At 36.4% G+C, this 23,777-nt stretch overlaps 1 protein-coding gene across 2 annotated transcripts in view; it reads left to right on the top strand.

Moving 5' to 3' along the window:
• Positions 1 to 23,777, top strand: part of VAV3 (vav guanine nucleotide exchange factor 3) — a 157,486-nt gene that overhangs the window by 104,449 nt on the left and 29,260 nt on the right. For both annotated transcript variants that reach the window (XM_027667627.1, XM_027667626.1), the window contains exons 19-20: positions 892 to 937; positions 22,108 to 22,244. In XM_027667627.1, coding sequence (XP_027523428.1) covers positions 892 to 937; positions 22,108 to 22,244 — 183 coding nt within the window. The remainder of the gene's footprint in view (positions 1 to 891; positions 938 to 22,107; positions 22,245 to 23,777) is intronic.

Here is a 23,777-nt window from a genome sequence, read left to right as displayed (position 1 = left end):
GGCTTGGTAATCTGGTTATGCCTCAGGTTACTGCTTTCTGGCTTGCCTTGGTGTGTGTCCTCCATCAGCTTATATCAACTGCTAGTAAATCAGAGCAACCTAATTGTTCCCTTTGTTATGCAACATGCTTTTCTCTGCTTGGTTTGATTAAAAAATAAATAAATGCATGAGCCATCATGCAAGTTACCAGTTAAAACAAGCCTGCAAAAGCAGATCAGTAGTTCAAGATATGTTATTTCACATTGAAATTTCCAGGGATCCATATTAAGTGTCTTAGAATATAAAATGTAGAAAAAAAAATTAAAATAATCTGAGTCTCGTCAGAGAGTTTCTGATTTCACACAACTCTGGTTCTTCCAATTTAAAAGAGAGAGACAAGTTACTAAATGTATTGAAGTACTTGACCAGAAAATAAGAAAATTAGGTATTCCATAGAGAATTCTAGATAGCTTCAGTATAAAGTAGAAATAGTCAAAGTTTCTCCCTTATTAAACAACGCAAGAGGCTTTGCCTTTTATGTTGGTGGACATGATCTGGGGCAGATAATGCCAGACTGCATGGTTTTCCCTTATCCTATTTGTAAATTATTAAAAAATACATTTGTTCATGTTATCAAAAAATGTTGATGTATGAAAAAAACCTCCTATGAACTGAGAATCTTTTGAGCCTAGTGTCAGAAAAAATGGGATATATGAAAAAACTGTGTACATTACTAAGAATATTTTTCAAAGTGTGATCTTTCTACAAGATAAAGATAATTGTGTTCGTGGTTGGGGGAAATAACTTCAGAAAACCAGCTTTGCCTAGTAGATTGTGGGAATGAAAGGAGTGTGATGTGCCTACATGAAAACATGTTTATTCATATCCTTGATTTGTATTTTTCCTTTGCAGAAAAGAACAAATGGAATTAGAAGAAGCTCTAGACACGTGGACCCAGGTTTGTGTCATGACTTTTTAGCATTTAAACATTAAATAAAAAGTGAGAAACCTGTAACTCACTTGTTCAAGTTGCGTTATGAATGCTGTTGTAATGCACACAGTGTTGAGAACTTTATTGCTGAAGTCATGAAGGTCTAAAGTGAGTGCTCTGTTTGTGATTTCAAAGATAAGGTCAGCTGGTTGAACTCTAATTTTTTTTTTTTTTTTTTTTTTTTTTTTAAGCAGAGCTTTGGCTCTATTTGAGCAACAAAATGCCTCTGGGCTCTCAGTTAACGTGACCTACCCTAATGTGCTCTGCAGTTTTAAAAGAAATAACTAAGCGATGAAAAGCAGACTGTTGTTTTTGTAGCTTACGTTCTGTTTCTCCAAGTTGTGGGTATTCTCAGCTCTTAATTGCGATGGTGTGCAGTGCTTAACTGTATGAGTTGTTCTTCTGAAATGCATAAACCAATTGCAGTTTTATGTTGAATTTCAAGGTGATTTTGTTTTTCCTGTTAGTTTATAGTAGATACTTTTGTGGAATCATGGCAGCAGCAGCCCTTAAGAAAATTAAATGCTTGCTTATAGACTGTGTACTCAAGTGGGTGAACATTTCCTCTGGAGACCCATTATGTGTCTGTATAAAATACTCAATGGTTTTCAGTGTAACTGTGTGATAGTTTTAGTGTCATTTTTTACAGTAATTACATTTCTGTCCTTTATGTTTCTTGTATAGCTTAATTACTAGAGATTTGTTAGGCAGATTATTTGGAATAAAACTAAGCTGTGGATTATTAAATATTTCTACATGTGGACACCTGAGAATAGTTGGAGTTAAACATTACATAGGATGGCAACTCTGTACACCACATTACAGCCTGGCAGAGCTAAGTACTTTTCAAAAAAGTAGGAATGCTGGTTGTGCCACTAGCATTGCAGCTGCCTTGGCTCTGAAAATCTCAATGTTGTAACTATGAAACAGACCACACCTTTCTTACTCACATACCTTTGACATGTTTGGGAACACGTACTGTCACTTTGTTCCCTCTAGCAAAATAAACCTGCTTCATGATTCTATAAATTGTTCTGTGTGTTGTGACACACATAAAAGAAAAAAATGAGCACCCTGGAACTCTGAAAATTAATACAGTCAGAAGGGAAAACATCAAGCACAGGAATTAAATCACACAGAAGAGGATGAGAATATTTCTTTCAAGTGTTTGCTAACAAGTCGGAGTTCTTCCCATTCAGTGGTGTATGTTGCAGCGAAGTGTAATATGTGCTTGCAGAATAGTCCTTATAGGTCTGGGTCTTTAAACACTGCTGTCTCATGTAGAATTCAGCTCTGAGAAGCTTTTGGGGATACTGGAGGATTTACTTTCTGTTGAAGTCTGAGAGAAGTATTTACATGACCTTTATATACAAGGATACTTTAAAATCAGTTTTTATTGAAAACTAAGTACCATTGAAATTACAAAAAAAATTAAATTAATAGGTGTTTAAAAGATGTATGTAACCAATGCCTAAAATATGTTTCTACTTCTCCTCCCTCTCCTCCCCCAGTCCACTTACTTACACAGAACAGTTCTGTGAGTTGTCGGGGTAGTCTTACTGAGTAAAGTTCTTGGTACCCATAATATTTTTGAAAGCCAATAGAATTGCAGAACATCTGCAAGATGTTCAGGTCCCTTTATTAGAGACATTGTTGCAGAGGACTTCTTACAGAATTGCTTGTGACATTACAAATGTTTAAAATAAATAGTAATGAGAAATACATTATACTGTCAGTTTTCAAATGAAGTGAGCTTTTTCATTTGCATTTTGCCAGTATAGGCATTCTGTGTCCTGCTGTAACTTGGTGGAGATAGCTTTTAAAGACATGAATGTCTTTGCTAACCACTTGGCATCTATTTTGCATAATCCAAGTACTACTACTCATCAGATAGCACATTGCCCTGAGAGACAGAAGATGCTATCCAGAGGGCAGCACTTGTAAGAGATCAGTTATTTCAGGCATATGTTACTTCATTGATCCTAAGAGCTTTTCAAGAACACTGGCACATAAATTTGCTTTGTTTTTAGGAGGTTTAGTGTGCTGCTGCTACCAGTGTTGCATGTTATGGTGCTGAAGCACGGATACTAATTTAGGAAGCAGATGTTTGCTGTGAATCAATGACCAGCAGCTGCAGTGTCTAAATATTGGGAGGAGTTTGATATCACCAGTAAAGACAATTATTTTGGGTTGCAACTTGTCAACATCGTATTCTGTCATATCTGTCTTTGGCTATTCTAGTGAAGAATAATGAATGCAGGAGGCATAGTGTAGTCAAGTTGATGTGTTGTGCTTCTCTTTTTATGCTTATAAGAGTCAAATTCAACTTTTGCTGACACAGCTTAGCCCAAAATCAAAAGTCATTTAAATTTGATGAGAAGTGGTAGAAGTTGGAAGATGGTCTAAACAAAACGTGAGGATTCTGGATTAAAATATCTCTTGTCTTCTGCTGGTAAGGCTCATTGAGGAAGAAACCGATCTAGCTGAAGTACTCTAAAAGCAATAAGTTTACTTATGGATTTTTCATTTGTTTTTCTTTGAAGTTGGGTTAAAAGTTTTGACAGTGACAGTTTCTTCCTTGAGATTTTCCTTGTGCTGAATAAGAAAGAAAGGTAGAAGGAAAAATGATTAATGGATGATGATGCAGAGAAATTCTTGGGAAATGAAAACAGTCATGAGAAAAACATGTGCAGATACTGTTCAAAAAGAGATGTGTGCAGAAACTGTACAAGTGGAGAACAAATTGGAAATCATAAGAAAATATGACCTTGTCTTTATGCTGTGATAAAGGCTATCCTGTCAGCCTGTGATCCAGTTGCAGAGAGCCTCCTGAATTGCTTCATCCATTAAGTTTTAGCGGGACAGGTTTTAAATAACCTTTCTTTGGATTAAGAAATAAAGATAATAAATGCCATTGACAGAATGAACTTGTTAATACATCTGCAGCTGTAGAGCAAGGAAAAATTTGGTGTACAGCTTGCATTTGACAACATGATTCTGCTTAAGTGCATTTGAGAAGTGATCAGACTGATGTCAGTTTTTGTGTAGAATGGGCATGTAGATGTGGAGTGATAGTTATGTGACATTTTATTCTTGTGTAGGGAATGTCATGAAGACTTTTATGCATGTGTTTAGTGATTACTCAGCATGTGATTTGCACTATTGACTTAAATGACAAATGAGCCATTCCTGTGTATATTCATAAACATAAATTCTTATTGTGTGAATTCTTGAGAAGAATGATGCAGTCTGACCCACTGTTTTTAATAGAAATAATTTTGTATGTATTTTAATAGGAGTAAAAATTACTGTCTATCTCAGCTGTCAAAATAGTACAGTGTATGTTTGCTGTCTTTTTTTTTTTCAATGTAAAGAGTCTAAATATGATAGATTCACAGCCTAGTGTTTTTAAAACTGGTTTTACCCTAAACACTTCTGCTAATATAAACATTAGAACTTTAATCTCTAGAAGTGTGAAAAAGTGTGAAAGTATATTTCGTATCAGAAGGATAAACTTGGTAAAAATAGAACACTAGAAGCCTTATAGTCAAGATTCATTGCAGATTAAACTCAAATCTGATCTGTGAAAGACTGTTGCTGAGCATGTTCTGACTTCTTAAATAGCTGATTTCTTTATAAGCATGGATTAAAGATTAGAAAAGCTTAGTTCTGAACTGAGGGACAGAACCAACATGTTTTTTCTCTTCACAGAAAGTAAAATATTGTCTGCCTTTTTTGGGATGGAGGTACACACAGTACTAGCAAGTAATGTATGTGATGTAATGGCTTGGGCAGATGTATTTTTCAGCCCAGGAATTCAAAGTCCAAATACTAATTTTAAGAAGTAGTATTTGTATTTCTGGTTGGTGTCTGGTCCGTACTTGCTTTGTGAAGCAACCCTCTAATACTGGTTTTACACAGATCATAAAAAAAAGGATCTGAAGAGAATAACTGGGTTTACGGCCTGAAGTATATACATTAAACAAACAAACAAAAATCTCTGCATGGAGAAGTACAATATTGGAGATATGTTTATTTCATTAGATATAGTGGATATAAGCTACCATGTGCTTCGTATTTTGTTGAAATTGGATTTTTGAGTCTTTTAACTAGGTTGTGTCATTGTTATATGCATGTGATTACTAAGCAGTGAAAAAATAGTCAAGTGTTTGTGTAGTGTGGTAATGTTTGCATCTTGTTTTCACAGTAAAAATTAGAGGATAGTGTCATATTGTTTTCACAGTAAAAATTAGAGGATAGTGTCATCTTTTCAGGTAAGAATGAAGTATATTAGACTGTGAGATATTTCAACAAATTCTGACACAGTGTGCTCTGTGATATGCAAGTCCAACTCTCATTTCCATTTTCAGTGCCACTCCAACCGTATGCTCAGCCAAAAGCAAAATCTGGCTCAAACTCAAATGCTGGGATATCCCAACCTGCAGATAATTCTTTGCCAAGCATGCAGTTGTTATAGATAAAACTACTCTCTTTAGCTGAGGATTTGAAGCATGTCTCTCATTTTCTTGTTTTATTGAGCTATCCAGGCAAATCTTTAGTAGTCCTGATAGACTGTTGTCTTTCAGCCCAGTATAGGGAATACCCAATTTCACGGGTGAGAAAAGATAACCTTCTGCAACATGAAGCCCAGTGCTGAAAACAGGCATTCAGGAATTTATTTCTCCATTTCAACAATGGCTTTATGTCCCTTTGGTTCAGTTTTTGCAGTTTCTTATTACAGATAAAAATGCAGCCCATGGCTTAAAAAATGAGACAGAGAAAAATTACTATTTTAGAGACTTGAAGGAACTCAAAATGTATACTTCTCTTGGAACTAAAGTGTGTCTAATAATTAACAACCATAACAAAGTGTATATGGTTTTGCATATTTTCCCTAGAAATAATTTTGTAATGTTTGTGGAGCATTAGATTTGCTAAGTAGCTGAAGAGTTCTCTACACGGTAATGTTTTAAGCTACAGAACTGAAAATGAGCTTTGATTGTACGTGTGTGACACATGTTTAACTTTTGTGTGGGTTTTATTCCGCTTTGGATATTTTTTTCCTTCTCTCCACACCATCTTAATGCTTTGTTTGAGGTACCCATAAAGAACACAGTGCGTGTCTCTAGGAATCTTTGTGGCCCAGGTGAATTGCAGGTAAGAACTTGTTTAACAGGGCAGCTGGGAGCACATGTGCTGCTAAAGGAGCACTCCTCAGCAGGACAGAGGTGATGCTCTTACTGACATGCTGTGTGATTCTGAAGGTTCTGGAGTCCTTCAAAGGACTTTGCAGCTCTAACCTGACCATCTCTTAGTATTGATAGACATGTTTGAACATGTTTTACTTCATGTCGCTGAGATGGTGGCATTGTTTGAGACCAGAGTCAGTGGATGTCCTTGTGGTCACTGCATCCTTATGAGCAGTTAATGGGACAGCTTCCCCCAGGTGGACCTCAGCAACAGGGAATTCAGAGAGATGCTGAATTGTGTGACCTAATTTGTGAGATCAAATTAATTTATCTCACATACTTATTAAAATATATTACATTCAAGATCTTTGCCCCCTTTTTTTTATTTTTTACTACTGTGCTGATGCCATGTGCTTCACAAAATAATGAATTCATCTTTGTTGTGATACAAGAAAGAACATGTCTAATGTTTTGCACCAAGAAATTTTCCACTAATGCATTTCTGGAAGGCAGAGAAGAGTTTTGTCTTCCAATGAAGCATTTCAAATGCAGTTTAATGATTTTTATTTGGGTTGTTTTATTTTAAATTAAAATTATTTTTACATTCCTGTTGGGAAGAGGTATTTTGAAAGGTACCTGTCCCCTTGGCATCTCAGCAGTGAGCTAACATTCACAGAACATAGCCTTTAGCCTTTTTTTTAATTAAACATCAGAAGACCCAGATGCCAAAGGGTAAAATGTATTTATTCTGTTGAACTCTTTCATCCTTTCTGGTTGGATTGCAAGATCAGTTTGTAGTTTAGTAGTTTAAAGTCTTGTCTTAGTGGATGTGTTTTTGGGACTGTCTCTGTATCTTGAGCAATTAACATTTTATTTTGCTCTTAGAGAAAGAATGGTGTTTAATACGTGCTCAGCCATTTATTAGCATATATTTTTAAAGCTGAGGTAGGTTAAAAATACTTCTGTATCTTTGTCTTTTTCTGTATAAAAACATTGTCAACATTAACTATTCTAAGCAAAACATCACTGTTGCTGGGAGTTGGCAGGCAGAAAAAAAGAAAAAAATAAATAGAAGTGGACAAAATGGGCATACAAGTATCATCAATAAAACAAAAAAATACACTGTTTTGTATTTTAAACATGCACAAAAATAGTACAGTAGTATTTAAAAAAAAAAAAAAGGAAAAAGGCATGTGCAGAAGTTATATGGCCTGAAGTTGCCTTTACTTTCCATGGCAAGTAGAAGGGAATTGCATAGTATTTTGCTCAAGTTCATTGGGACTTAGAAATCTCTTATTCATCTTCAAGAGGAATATTGCATTTACCCTACTATTTTCCTATCTGATTTTAATCCTCAGGGTGCTGTCATTCTCAGAAGGCAAACCAAAGATAATAAGGCAATGAATGATTAAAAATAGTCAAAAGTTACTGAATTTTAGCAGTACTCTAAAGCATATGGTTTCTTTTTTTGTGGCTCACTCATTTAACTAAATCAGTATTTGATCATTACTTCAAAGTAATTCTCACACAAAGAATTTGGGAAACATTGTAAAACTGAAAGCAGCCATCCCATGGGAGAAAAAAGACTGCTGAAAATTCACACAAGAGAAGCTCCCAGAACTGCCTCTGTCTTCTACCTGAGGAAGGTTTTAAAGCTTGGTAGAAGGGGCCAGAGGCGAGAAACTGATGCTGCTTTTCAGGAGAGATTTTAATATGCTCACTACTTGGAGATTTCCCAGAGAAGAGAACAATGGGGCTGAGCTGGGCTGCAGGCCAAGCTTGCTCAGGATCCCTTCAACAGTAGCCTGTTCAATGGATGCTAAGGGATAGCATATGGGGTAAGATGAGGTGGTACTTCCTGCTGTACCTTGTAGTTTCGTTTCTTAGCTCTTAACTTTTCTTCCACGTATTTTTACTACCCCTTTTTGAACCAGTCTAAAATCTTGGCATTCACAACATCCTTTAACTGTCACTTTCATAATTAGCTATGTGAATAAAACATGTCTTTTTGTTTGCTCTAAACCTGCTGTCTATTGCTTTGACACCTGTACTTTTTTGAATTGAAAAAATTAAAAATAAATGAAGAAATAATGAGTACTTTTTCTCTGGCCACTATTGTGCCACTCATGCGGTCTGTGTCATACCCCTCCAGTCACGTCTCCTCTAGCCTGAAGAGCCATTGTCTGCTTAATTCTTCTGATACAGAAGCTTTTCTGTATGTCTAACCATCCTGTTTACTTGTTTGCATGCCTCTAGGTCCAAGAGTCGTCAGTCTTCCTAGTTCTGTGTCTGCTCCAAGAAATTTCTTAGCACTGGTACACAGCAAAATTAGATTATGATATAAAAGAACCGACTATGAAGGATAGTTAGCAATTACTCTGTGATCTTTTGTCTATATGATGGTAGCTGTTTTACACTCCATAATCATGTATGAGTATTCAATCCATATGTTACTTTAAGTTAAATCTTTCATGAAGGTATGACCAAATGACTTCCAAAGGTTCTTCCAAACAGTTATTCTCTGATTTTGAATCCTTTTAATGAAATCTTCCTTCAGTTCTTTACACATTTTTAAAGAAATGATTTTGCACCATCTACAAGACTTAGTCCCCTCTTTCTCCCATTTCAATAATGCTAACTAATTTTTTCAACAAGGAAGGTCCAAGCAGAGATTCCTTTGGGTGACCCTTTTGTACACCACCTTCTGTTTGAAAAAATATTGTTTCTACCATTTATTTTCTCTCCTTTTGCTGTTTATTTATCTGGGGGGGGAGCTTTGCCTCTTATATCGTATGAACTGGAAGAGAGCCTCATAGTGAGTCTGGTTAAAATTACTTTGTTAATCTGCATTAATATATAATCATGTCCATCAGCCTCATTGCCTGCTTCAAAGGCTCTATACAATGCTCCTGACTTTCCTTTACAAAGTATTTGCAGTCTTTACATTCTATTTATCTATACACTTGCAAATTCTGTTTCTGTAGTAGGCTTTAACAGTCTGCCTTGTACAAATGTCAGGTATTTGTGTTGGGATATCTACTGATTATAACCGAGTTGCTTGAAAACATTGCCTTCACACCTTGGTACTGAGACTGTTTTAAGAAATAACTTGCAGATCGTAATTAACAATTCGGCACTGGTATTCTTGAATTTATTTAGTACTTAGTATTTTCAAGTTGTGACAGTATTAACATTAATCTGATGGAGTTTTCAGTAGAATCAATTTGTTCAGCTCTAGTCATTTTAACCTTAGATGTGGTTTATTCAGGAAAAAAAGGTAAAGTACCTTTGTAAGGGATTCAGAGAAAATACTTGGAGTTCAGCCCTCATTGCTGCTCTTGCTGACCTGCAGATAAATAGATGTGTTCAGTCTTGCTTCTCCTAACTTGCATTTCTTAAGCTTCAGCGTATAACAGGGAATTAAAAAGTAACTTCATTATCTAATATCTTGCAAACGTGCCTCACTCCATTAGCCTTAGATGTTATTCTTTAACCAGCCTGTTTGGAATAGGACACGTGGGAGAGCAGAGACCATGAGGCACTGTCTTTCAGTTCAGACAATAAAGCAGCATGTTTACTGTTCTTGGACTTTTTCCTTAATTGGGTTTGACAGTAACAAATAGCATGAAATATTATACAACAAAAGCTGCATGTATGGATCACAGCTTTCCTTCCAGAATAACATCATACTCCTGGTAGTAGTAGTCTTTCTGCAACCGGCAGGGATCGTTTTAGTACAGTGGAATTCGCTTAATGCTAGCACATCCTCTACAATGTTTTTTAATATGTGTAAGGCTCCTATAGTTTTTCCCCTCCCATTTTTTGCTTGATTGCTCTTATCCATTTTGTGCTGGTTTTGTTATTTGTCCATTTCTGGTGGTATTGGTTTAAATCCTGTAGTTTTATGTCGCTCTGCACATGGCTCTGGCATCTGAGAAACACTGAATGATCAACTAAGCTCCAAGAGCTGATGTTTGGGATTTAAGTGTGTTTTCTTTGCCAGGGCAGTATTTCTGGGCGAAAGAACCGAGTCTGGGTGTTCTGCTGGTGTGAGTTTGATCTTTGGTGATTCTTTAATGTAACTACAGACTGTTGCCACAGGGTGTGGTGCTTCCTCCCACCCGGGTGTTCCCTCACTGCCTTTGTTTTGAACCTAATGATCATCCGGTCACAGGCTAAGTAACTTCAATGAGATAACAGCAAACTGGTCATGGGAGGCAGCAGTGGCAGCGGCGATGGGGAAATAAGTGATTTTCCTTCTGGCTGGGTTGCTGGACCAGCTCAGTCCTGAGGCTGCACAGTTAGTGGGGTGTGATGGGTTAGATGGGACCCATATACTTTATTGCTTTCTGGTATGGTGTATGTCTTTACAAATTTCACACTCTTCTGGAATATATAATCCACACTTAGACTGGAACAGAACATAGGAGGAGAACCTTCACTATTGTGAGGATGAATATGGGAGTATTTCCCTGACAGGAAGGGAAAGAAACAAAAATATTTAAGACAAAGCATGATGATGGCAGCACTGACATCTTGATGGGGGACTAAACTTGACTCCCATCTTTATTGCCTATGATAATTTACCGATAACATCTTGGTTTTGCAACAAAGATCAAGGGGTCATGGATGATTTTATGGTATGTTTTCATTTTTGTCTTTGAAACAACACTCTTTTACTGCTTATTATTTATTTTTCTGTGAGCCATCTTCAAGTTCAGGTCTTATTTATATGTTGGCATAGAAAATTAAACTATTTCAATTTTTTTACTTTTTAAAATTTATACTAAAAATGAAAATATTTTTCTTTGATAAAAAGGAAGTTTGCAGAAACATTAGTGCATCAGAATAGTATGTAATTTTTTATATGCTAGTCATACTAGAAGAGAAAGCGTAATTTGTAAATGAAGACAGTGAAAACAGATATGTAAGATATATACAGTTTTATACTCGGTGGATATTTAAATCGTAGTCTGAATGCTTTTGCCTAGGTATGTGGGCTGATTGAGGCCAGGGATACTACACATTCATGGCAAAGCTGGAGGTATCACAAAATACGATGCATTTTGAATTTCACAGATTGCCAGTGTGCAAAGTATGCAGCATAATAACAAAGTCCCAGGTATATACTGTTTAGAGATAAACAATTTTAACTACATTGTGGTGGTAACAGTGGAATATGTACTCATGCTTTTTTACTTTTATAACACAAATACTTTGTAATAAAGGCAAGTTTTATTCTCTTTTCCCAGAGAGAATAAGTGATTTGCTGTAGCCTATAGAGACCAGAAATAAGTAGGCATATTTTTTAAAAGCAAATTTGTTTTAACCAAAGCAACAGTGTCTTTTCATTGCTTAGTATAATGCCATAATTCTTGGCACCATTTGTCTACTGATGCTTGCATGCAAAGAAGGTCTGTAAGGCCTTAAATTTTTTTTTCATGTATTTTAAGAACTATCAGTTAAGAAGTAAAAGAGGTATCTGCTATAATCAGAGTAGAGGCCACAGAAAAGAAAAATTGCTTGAAGAGTAAGATCACTAGAGTGTTTAACTTGAAAAGCTGAAGGATTATGTAGCATTACGAAGAGGGTGCGTGCAGGCAAAATTATTTGTCATGTGCTGGAACCTGCCTGCTTTACCAGTCATCACCCACTTCCCCTTCGTGTTATGTAATAATTTAAAATGCCTCTCTTGCTAGAGAATTTAATTCTTGTAAGTAACAGAAATGGAGACTAAGGCCTTTCATCTTAGAGGCAGATGCTATTACTCAATACTGAGCACAAAAGAAATTGCGTGAAGGATAATTTAATTTTCATTTTTGCAATGCTCGATTAATAAAATGTCAGCACGTTTGCAGCAATGTGTGTTTTTAAATTTGATACCTGTGGAAGATTCTAGGTGGTATAGGTGTTTTCATGGGTTGTTTTTAAAATTATTCAGTCTGTGAATTCTCAACAACAGAAAAAATGCCTATGTCCTGTACAAGATTCATGACAATATTAAATTCAGTTTCCAAAGTTGGGTTCCTATTCTCAAGTCTTTTTTCTCTTGCTACTTGCTGCAGAATCATCCCATGGCAGGCAGAAATTAATATTAAAAATGCAGCTCAAAATAATTACTTTTGTAGAATAATGGATTTCTACCTTCCCAGTCTTGTCCCTGTTTTTAAGAGCCTTTTGCTGCACGTAATCTGCTTTCTGGACACACCCTCCTAACTCATCTGTAGTATCTGCCCAGTGCAAGTTGTTATCTCCTCAGGGCAGGTACATGTTTGAACAAATACATGTGTTAGAATACCATGCCTGTATATGGCCTTACATTAAAAGATGTGATAATTAACAGTGGTTAATTTTCATGCTGTGTACTTTTATAAAAAGCAGCACCGCATGTACCACACTTTTTAATTCATATGCAAACCCTCCATTTTACTTAATTTTAAAGAAAGTAAATGAAGCTTCTTAGTTTCGAGGCATGATGATTTTTAAAATTTATATCCCTAATTCACCTACTAGACTACATTGAAATTATGAGATTTCATTACTTTGTCAAAACAAATGAAAACTGTGTTTTTGAACCTGGTTATTCTTTATTGTTTATTCACATAAAGCATTTAGTGCTCAACCATTTCTAATGTTTGTTCAAAGTCCTGAGCCTCTTTTCAATCTAGGCAATTCCAAACCCCCTTACACTCACAAGAATAGCTGCCTGTGTCACTGCAGGTAAGGACCAGTTACCTGAATAAACATTTGAAGTTAAAATAGTACAAAACACAAGAGCTTGTCCTTAACACTTGTTTGGAGGAAAACAAAGGGAAACTGAGGTCTGTCAGTGAAATAAAAATATTTTTCACTCTTAATTAATCAGAAAAAGTATGTAGCTATGACCATTATGAAGTCAGTGACTTTGTTAGCTCTCTTCCACTCTTTCAGTGCAGTCCTGGAGAGAGTCCTCTCCCTTGTGAAAGTGCTTGGGTTTGAGTATGAATACTAACACATGATGTTGGAATTGGGCACAAAATTACTGTTACTTTAAACATACTTTCTTGCACTGGCAATCCACAGTTATCAATCTAGGGCATGTCCAAGTTTTCTGAATTAATGTGCCAAAGTTTGTGTCAAATTTGAAAAGTAAAAAATAATGAAAAAACCTGACCACTGAAGTTGGAGCTAGTGGTACTTGATCTTTCTAGTATTTGGTACTTGATCTTTCTGAAAATGGCATCCCTTATTACTGCAGTTACATATGGATCTCCAAAAAACAAATGTATATATTATAAGGGAAGACTGAGTGTTTGAAAGCTACCCAGGACAGTTTGTGTGAGATTAGCTCAGTTAGTTGCAGCCTGGTGCTGATAATACCGAGGTTGTGGGTTCAATCCGTCTATGGGCCATTCACCTAAGAGTTGGCATTGAGGATCCTTGTGAGTCCTTTCAACTTAGAATATGCTGTGATTCTGTGAATATACTTGCTGTGCAAACAGGAATGTGTTGGCATTTGTATGTCAGTAGATTCTTTCTGCAGTGTACTTGACTAATTTTCATATTTCTGTTGTTGTAATATTTTGTTCCCTGACTTCCTAAAATCTTCAGTTTCTTTTCCTTCAGTTTTGAGACACAAAAGTAGATTTAAACCTCAGATTGAATCTGTGAGAGTTGTGAGCAGAACCACCTTTAAGGGCATGAGAGACAAATGGTCATCAGTCATCTAAGTAATAATAGATTTATTCCTTTCCCAAAAGGCAGCCCGTGTGGGTTTCTTTTCTGATGTTTAAAAACATGACTCATCAGAAGCATTTTTGTTGTGCCTGTTTTTTCTTGCACAGAGGCAAGCTTCCAGATTCCTTAAAATGAGTGACATGATGTGCCAAATGTCCCTGCTTAAGAGTGAAGTAAGAAAATGCCTTCTGTTGGAGTTCCTTTTCTAAATAAAAAAAAAAAAATGGTGCTGAAACTTCAGTTTAGATTCTGAATTTTCATGACTAAGTGGTGCTAATAACACTAGGGTTGTGGGGTTTATCCCTGTGTGGGCTGTTCACTTAAAAGTTGGACTCTGAGATCCTTGTGTATCCCTTCCAAATCAGAATATTCAGCAATAAACTGTGAAATTACTTATTTCTGGTAAAAATAAGTCCTACCTGTATTTATAGGAGCATGAAGCTAACCTTGATTTGGAAGACCTGAAAACTTAAAGCTGCTACTGAGAGGGGACTGTTTGCCTCAGTGAATGTCCATATTCCTGTGCCGTTAATTTTATTAATGCTGCTCATATTGTCACTAAGCAGTTATCCTCAAAAACCTTTACTGACGAAAACATTTAAGTGAAGTCAAATACTGATGTTCAGAGCAGGGGGAGATGTCCGTTTGTCTGTGCATTGTTTTTAAAGCAGAACAAACTACTGTAATATAAGAAAAATGTGTAGAAATATTTCAGAAATAACACAGTCTCAAAAATGCAACCTTGTAAATTTAACAACATTGCTAGACTTGTGTATTTTCCTCGTAATGAACTCCTGCTATAATCTGCAATGTAGTCCCAAGTTTTGTGTGGATCTTAACTGGAAAATGGAGATACAGCTACTTATCAGGGGACTTTTTGCTAATGATCAGGTCTACAAAACCCGAAGAAACAAAAGGACTTCCTGAGTTGTGTTTTTCTGTTTCTCATAACAAGTTGTTGATCAGACTCTTAGCAGACAGATTTTTTTCCTCCCAGACATCTTCATTTTGGTTGATGGTTGACCATTTTTGCAGAGGTCTCTGCCAAGAATACAGTTTATATATGCAGGATTAAAGAGAAATGGTGGAAAAATTGAGTATTTGAAAAACTATAGATTTGACAGGTAGCAAAGGACTGGAAGGAACCCCAAATACTGCTTCAGTAAGGTTTTTAAGAAGGACACAGTTTTTGGAGTAGTTAAGGAAGGACAATCACAGAAAACAGGGCTAGGACTGTGAATTTTTTTTTTCTCAGTAGTTTTATGTGTTCGGTAGGATAACAGTCCTTAAACCTTCCATTTCTGTGGAAGTGGAAGAGAAATGTGAACGTTTATCAGTTGTGGTTTGGAGTGCATTACAGATTTGACATCTAAATTATGAGATAGTGAAGATTATTTTGCCTCCCTCCACATCCTTCCCCCCACCTTTCCCCAGTGCATATGAGATCTCTGTTTATGGAAGAAAGCCCTACCCTGCTCCTGGTTGCTTTACTTATATATCTATGTAAGCAGTAACCTACACAGTTGAGTTAAGGCTTGTGGTAGCTGTTAAATGTTTTAATAATCAGCCTTCTGTAGTTTTTTCACTTAAAATTGAATCAAGTGGCAAACTCCAGAGTTGTGGTTAATTACAGGACAAACAGTGAGACTTAACTGAAGAGTAATCAAAGGCAAAGCTGTTAAAGAGAGGACAAGTGAAATACTCCAAGCTGAGTCTTAGGCACTGTCAGCATTTCAGCCATCTTGCCTTTAAACTGAGAGAGGGAAGGTGTAGATTGGATGTTAGGAAGAAGTTCTTCACTGTGAGGGAGGTGAGGCACTGGCACAGGTTGCCCAGAGAAGTTGTTCCCCCATCCCTGGAAGGGGATTCCATCCCTGAAAATGTTCAAGGCCAGGTTGGATGGTGCTTTGAGCAACCTGGTCAAGTGGAAGGAATTTCTGCCCATGGCAGGAGGGTTGGAACTAGATGATCTTTCAAGTTCCTTCCAACTCAGCCCATTCTATTAGTTTATGAATTTAAGGTTTATAAGCAATATCTAAAATTAGAACTTGTAATTATGATGACATAAAAAAATAATGACTTAAGACTGGGAGGATTAAAAGTTCATATAAAGTATCTTCTTTGAGGTATGTCTATGCACTTATTAATTGTGTTAGTTTTGTCCAATACTAATTATTTAAATCATTGCCACCTTGAAGAGTGCACTTAAAAGACTGTGCTGGCATCTTCCATGTATGTGAGATCTGTAATTTGTGTCATTAGTACTCAACCTAAAAGTTAAAAACCCCTGACCCCAACCTAGTTTCTTTTGAACCATTAATAGACATTGTCAGAAAATGAATGTAAGTGTTTTTTTAAGTGATTATGTAGTGTTGCTTTTCTCATGTCTCCTCACCAGCTGAGAAGTCCTTCTAGACAAGCTTTACTGTTGGCAGTAACTGTACAAACCATTGACTTCTGCTGGCTGTGGAAATAGATGACACTGATGAGGAATTGAAAAGCTGCTCTCTTGATAAATGCAAGAGAGGACAATCAAGTTTACTGTTAATTCTGCAATAAAATTATTAGAAACAGGAGTTTTAAACACTGAAGGTAGCAGAGCTGATTTGAAGGATATACACAGAATGCCAATGGACTTTGTTTTCATATAGCCCATGGTCAGATTAGAGCTTTCCTTTAAGTAGCTTTTAATATTAGTGTTGGACCTAGATGTTGCCAGCAAACATGTCAAAAAGTTGGTGGTTTTTGTCTCATGAATACTTAGATTGTGGGTATTATGGTCCATCTGCTCTTACACTGCTGTCCTTATCAACAGATCTGTTTTCCTCTTTCTCTTTTTATCATAACTCCTTGTTACTTTATTATCTGCAGTTCTGCTTCTTGATCTGACACCTTCTCAGTCTAACTTTACTTACCGTGTTGTAAATACTAATTTTTTTATTTCTTTGCTTTTATTTCAATCCAAGTTCCCCTTCACTTGTGTCTCTTTAGTTTCTGCTGTTAAAATTATCTGTGATACTGTGGGTGTAAAGTAAAATATACGCGGGTATCTTCCACAAGAATGCCAAGGCAGTGGAAATGGTTCAAACAGGGTTTGTTTTGGAGGCAAAGACATTAAAAGTTACAAACCTCATGGCACTGCCGGGCAGCACAGGGTCTCAGAGGAAAGGCAAATTCCCACACTCTTCCAAGGCTTTTTATCTACTCTGTGTCCTCCCCTGCCCTCTCAGACCTGAGGAGCCCCTGTATATGTCTGCGAGCATTCTCTCTCTTGCATACCAGAGAGAGAGAGTGCTTGCTTTCAGGTCTCCCTGCAACTTTCTCTGAAATTTAGAAGGGAAAGGGAAAAAAAGCTTCCTAAGTGAAAAATGAGTTCTAGCTTCCTGTTACAAATTCTTTTGAAAGCACAACTATCCCTACAGTGGGTCACTGTTCAGACATCTAGTCCAACGAGACACTGCCATGAACTACTTAGCCCTTACTTTTTGGTTGAGGGGTAAAGATGCCTGGGGACATACCTGCTTTGAGATTTGAGATGGAATATTTCTCCTGGTCTTTACTATGGAAGGCTTAACAATCACTAAATGTCAGCTTGTTTCTCAGCAGAACTGCATTCCCTATTTTTGTAGCTACAAAGATATAAACCAAAAAGGGTTAAAGCGAGTTCAGAGGTTCCAAATGGACACCCAAAAGACAGAATTAGAGAGCCTTCATGACGTTTCCTATATGAAAGGCAAGTGGCACTGTCTTGATTCTGGAAACATCAAGATGTGGCCTTGTCAGATAGTCTAAAATTCTGTTTCAGATTCAAAGCCTCATGGAGTCAGGAGGCTGTGTTCCACTTCATTTGTGGATTTTTGGACTGGGTTATAAATACTTTGTGATTAGGCCATATTTTCCCTAGAGAAGAAGAAAGTCTTCCTTCATATTAACTAGGAAGGGATATTTAATGCAGAGAAAGCTGTTTTATGTCTTTGTGCTAATAGTATATAGTATATCCACAAATTCACCTTTGAACCCGGCTCTCCTGTATGCTGTGTCATTATTTTGTATGTTAAAATGATGCCTACCTGAAGCCTAAACCACATTCTGCATTGCTTGGAAATAACAGATGCTGGAATCAATTTTGACAGATAGAGGTCATCATAGGGCATGCATTATGCATGTTGTTAGCAAAAAATAACATTTTCGAATCTCTGCATGAAGCTCTGAGGGTCATTCAATGTGGCTCATAAATGCAGAGCTGCTGTAAGGAATACAAGTACTTGATATGGGTTTTTTTGTTTCATGTGTGTACTGGGTATTCTAACTTATTACGTACGATGTTAATTCTAAAATGTGGCCTCCTTCCTTGACTCATAATTATGAGATGAAATACTCAAATGCATGGTATGGTTTATAAAAGGTTTTATTTTTCTATAATGTAGACGATTTAGTACTTTGTAAATCTTGGCTCTACCTTGCTTTCTGTTTTTTTCATGAGCTACAATTTAGATCATCAATTTATGTTAGTTCTGTGACCCAGAGCTAGACTATGAAGACTGTTCTTGGAATCTGGGAATTTTTCCTGGTTTTCAATTGAAGTAAATTTCACTTATTTATTGGTGTAATAAATGGATAAGTTTGCGTTTTTTATTGCAAGGCTGGAAACTGCCAGGCTCTTCTGTATCTTTAAATTAGAAAGTTTCCTGATAAAAACTTTGTCATATGGAAATCTGACTTCATGGAAGCCAATGGGATTTGTAACATTAATGATAATAATACATGGATGAAATCCTGACCTTGTCCTTTGTGTTGGAATTTTACCTGCTTTTGAGCATGTAAACGAGTAACATTTTTGTGCCAGATGTGTCTCCACAAGTTTTCTGCAATTGTCAGATACTGTCAGTACTGCAACTATGTACCTTGCAATGCTTTAATGCTTATTGTCTTTAATGCTTATTGTATTTCACGTTTTAGTCATTAATGCATAGTAGTTCTATCCTGTTTCTGTCACAAATGATCCATAATCATACTCTAAAACACTTCAGGTTTCTGTAGCATATCACTTTTTCTTGTATGCATTATTATATTACAGCAAGCACTCAGGATTCTTAATGATTATATTTGTTGTGAATCCATGTGCCAATTAAAAATAAAATGTCAAGATAGACAAGGAAAATATTCTAGATCTTGCCTGTCTGAACTTCTGTAAAGCAGCTGGTATACTGCCTCAGAGGAATTGATCTGTTCTGAGAGGAAGCTGAAAGAACTTGGCTCGTTTAGCCTAGCAAAATGAAGGTTAATAGGGCTATGATTGCTCTCTTTATGCAGGCAAGGATAAGAACTATGAAAGCTGCTGCCTCTGTCTGGATGGATATAAGTTGGCCATGAACTAATTTACACTGAAAAGTAGAAGATTCTTGTTGTGGTTTAACCCCAGCCAAGAACTAAGCACCTAAAGTGAGAAAACTTGTGAGTTGAGATAGACACTTTAACAAGTAAAGCAAAAGCTTCATTCACTGCTTTCCCTGCTCAGGCAGGTTTTCAGCCATCCTAAGGAAAGCAGGACTCCATCATGTGTAACAGTAGCTTGGAAAGACAAATGCCATCACTCCAAAGTCCCTCCTTCCTCCTTCTTCAGCCCATTTTATATACTAAGCATGGTGTCATGGTATGGCTTATCCCTTGGGTCAGTTGGAGCCAGCTGTCCCAGCTGTGTCCCCTCCCAGATTATTGTGCACTCCCAGCCTACTGGCAGGTAGGGTGCAAGAAGAAAAGGCCTTGACACTGTGCAAGCAAACCCTTTTTTCAGCACAAATTCAAACCATAGGTAGCCTCCTACTACCTACTGTGAAGAAAATTAACTCTATCCCAGCCAAGGCCAATTATAAATGCTCAGAGAATATAGTTCTAAAATGAACAGCAGGAGCAAACAAATGAGTTTAAGGATAAGCTTGCTAAACAACTGACAGATTGATTGAGATGGTCCCTGTGTTAACAATGGATAGGACTTGATCCCTCTCCCCCTACTGTTCTTTGTATATGTTAGGACATGAAGGCTGACCAGTTTCCATCCAGTTAAATGTACACCAGCTCATTGTTAATCTGCTAAACTCTTTCTGAGCTACTATAATCAAATTTGTAATTAATGGTGAAAAGGAAGGTAGGTATTCTGTTTGGAGATCTTTGACTCTTTACCTCAATATATTAACTTTTCTGTACCTCATTTATTTCTTCCATGCTTGATGGTGCTATAAGGGAAGTTCTGTGACAAGAACACTTACCTATGGAAAATTTAACTATTCCAGAATAGTATGTGCTTGTTTCTGATTGATTGATTCAAAGATTTCATTTAGTCTTTTGTTTCAGAAAAACAGATTTAAAAAAAAAAAAGTTAAAATCATATAACAGGGACAGGTCCTTTTGATATTTTCATACAGCAAGTAAAACACATTGGTTGTGCACTCTCCACTTTTGTGTCTTTGATCAATACAGGCTGTCTATGCAAGAATTGGATAAAATTAGGTAGTAAAATTACAGTAGAAAAATAAGATTTGGTGGTCACTATAGTAGAGACCAGCTGTAGCAAATAAACACTATAGTTGTCACAGTTTCTGTAGGCATTACAATAAACAAGTTTTAAGAAGGGATCTGAAGCAAGTCAATAAACTCCATTAGGGCTAAGGCTGTAACCCAAAAGCCTATTTAAATGAATAGGATTATTTCTAGTGATGTCAAGAGGTGTTAAAGCTTCCAACGTTGTATCTGCCTAGGTAATTTTATCGTCAAAATTGCTGTCAGATTTTACAGAATTAAGCATACCAAATTATACACAACTATTCTAGGCATGATATGTTTTGACAAGATTAATTCTGTGTTATCTCTAGAATAATTCTGCTAGTTGACACAGCACAATTTTTTGCCCTGTTTTCTTGGCCTGGTTTTCGGAGATGCCAATAATCATAATTACCAGTGAAATAGAAATAAAAAGTGCTTTTATTCATGTTTATGATTAATAATTTCAGCAGTGTGGTACCTTAAAAAGACCACCAGGATTCAGAAGTACATGGGTATTTCTTGAGCATCTTCTGATAAGATCAATATGAGTGTGGTGTTTTAAGTATTTTATATCTGCATACTAAAAATGTCTTAAACTAAATCACCCAATACAAGGTTTTATAACATGAATAATTTTTTGTGCATTTGTTCTGACTTCCAAGTATATCTCTGAGATGAATACATGCTTACAGTTTGTTCATCACATATGCAGAACTATCATGGGTATTGTGATAAGGGAGTTTCCTTGCATTAGGACACAGTCATCAGCTCTGAGAGGACACTTGTATGCAGCATTGCTTCTGTTTGCCATGCAGTGCATGAAGCTTTTCTTGATGCTGAATCAGTATTTGAAAGCATGACAGCCTTCAACTGAGAAACAAAGCAAGGCCTAGTATTTGCATAAATGGAGTAATGGCTTACTAATAATTAGGTGCTCATTTTAAGTATGCCAGATAACTTGTAGAAATAGTAAAACTTACGGTGTAATTTGGGTTGAGTAACATAAGAGCTGGTATTACTTTGCCTAATGTTTCATCAGCACTTGGGATTAGTATTTATTCATTAATACAGAGGGTATTAATTATTGAAGATGATCTCTTTCATGTTTTGTACAATTTAGAGGAGATCATGGTTATTTGTGTTTATTGCCTCCTAAATTACAGTAGTGATCTTGCAACAGAAGTAGGTCTTTCGTGGCCTCACTGATCCTTTGTTTTAGAATTAAGTTAATCATGACTCTCTGGCAACAAACATGTTACATATGGCACCCCAGCAATCTTGACTTTTCATGCTTTCACTCTTGCCTGTATTTATTAAAATACGTTCTTACAAAAACCTTACTTAACCAAAAACTTTCTGGTTAAGATTTTGAGTCGATATGCTCGCTCAATGGTAGTGATTTGAGCATCCCATGTTAAGTTAAAAAGAGTCCCTATAGGCATGAAATCAACTTTACCCCAAGAAGAAAGGAGGACAAAGATGTTTTTCTGAAGTAATTATTTTCTTTTAGGTTGTGTATGGTATAGTACTAAGTGCTAGTGCCTTAGTCATGTACCTGTTAAAAACCTAGCGTTTCTTTGCTCGATTACTTTTGTGGTCTTCCGATTTTATCAATTGTCATTAAGTAAAAATAAATTTGGGCTTATGTTTTGTCTGTTTCTTTTGTTTTTGTGTGTGTGTATGTTTGTTCAGGTTTACCAAAAATGCAAGTAATTCGAAACTACAATGGAATACCACAGCCAGCAGCACAGGATGGTCCACCATTGCATATCCAGATTGGGGACACTATTGAACTACTTAAAGGAGATGCACATAGCTTATTTTGGCAGGTACTGTATATTTTAGCAAATGGCTATATTCCTTTAGTCCAGATATTAATTTCTTATTCAGCTAATAATTGTTATTTTTTTCTTTTTGAACAACAACAACAAAAAAAATCTTTTTTTTAAATCCGAATCAATGTCTAATTATGACTGGCTTTACTTTTAAATTGCCAGTAGTTCCTATGTGGTGTAAAGCCTTAGAGTAAAAGCCCCAGTGAATAAATCTGCAAGAACATGACATTGGTGGCAATCCTTCCAGTGAAATTGTAAGAGTTAAGGAGAATGTTTGGCATAAACACCAAATTCCAGTGACTTTTCAGCCACTGCTTCTCTAACATGGCAGAACTAAAAGCTATGTGGAAAAAGCCCCAGTTAAGGAATATTATGTTTATAGGGGAGAGAAACAGCTCTGCAAAACAGAATTACACCTAAACTTCTTGAAGCCCTCTCAAGTCAGTTAAGGATAGGATTTTAATGTACATGGGAAAAGTATATTCTATTGATGGCAAAATTTACTGTCACATGATTCACATCACTACTTCTGTTACTGAAATTTCTGCTTAATTGAGAACTATAAACATTGAAAATGCTGACTTACATTCACTTTAACTATAAATGCATTAAAAGTGTGTCTCATTTTTCTTGATTGCTTTCTTGATTGCTTTCTTAATTGTTTATATTATTGGATAAATGGAAATAGAGGTAAATAGAAGAACTTTCAGGATATTAATAGAAGAACAACAGTTGGGAAGCATCTGTCATCTTGAATTGTTGTTCCTGTGTTTGTCTTCATGAATTTCTTTTTTTCTTTGAGGCTACAATAAGTTAATGAATATAATATAAAAACTGCTTGCTCTGAGCTGGGTCATACTTTTTCGTGTTTGTTTTGGTTTTTGTTTTTTGGGCTACAATTAGGATTAAATCTTCTGCAAACTCTTCAGGTCTGGATCAGTGAGCTCCTCCTATGTCACTGTATCATTCTGAACAACATTTAATCAGGGGAAGTAATAAACAGTAGAATTGCTTTATCTATTGAAAAATATGAAAATAGGTGTAACCCAACCGCCTCACCCCCTCCCAGAAACCCCTCCAAACCCAACAAAAAAATCAACTCTGCTCCAAACCCCCCAAACCTGTTATTTAGCACATCATGGATATTTCTCATCACTAGAAATAAATTTTTTCAAATGCTGATTGACAGAGTTTGGCCTATACAGTTTTGTGTGCAAGACTTGGTTTTGCAAGGTCTAATGTTCTGATCTGGAGAAGCATTTAAGCCTGCTCTTGAGTTGGGACAGGCTAGAAGGTAATCATCTGACTAATACAATTAGTACAAGCCTGAATTATTGGCACCTTGTGGGACTGATTCTATTGCCAGGTTCATACACGTCTGTCAAATCAATCTACTGGAAGTTGTCTTAATTGTTATTTGTGATTATCATGCTGAAGAATTTAGCTAGAATCTCCCTGTGTTTAACTAGCAGAAACCAGAGAGTGTGTGAGGCTTTTCCCCCAGAAGCTTTAGTAATAGATTTGAAT

Source organism: Corapipo altera, unplaced genomic scaffold (assembly GCF_003945725.1).
Source record: "Corapipo altera isolate COAL_440 unplaced genomic scaffold, ASM394572v1 360, whole genome shotgun sequence".
Classification (NCBI taxonomy): domain Eukaryota; kingdom Metazoa; phylum Chordata; class Aves; order Passeriformes; family Pipridae; genus Corapipo; species Corapipo altera.
The sequence above is the reverse complement of the archived record's forward strand: the minus strand, read 5'-3'. Positions and strand labels throughout refer to the sequence as shown.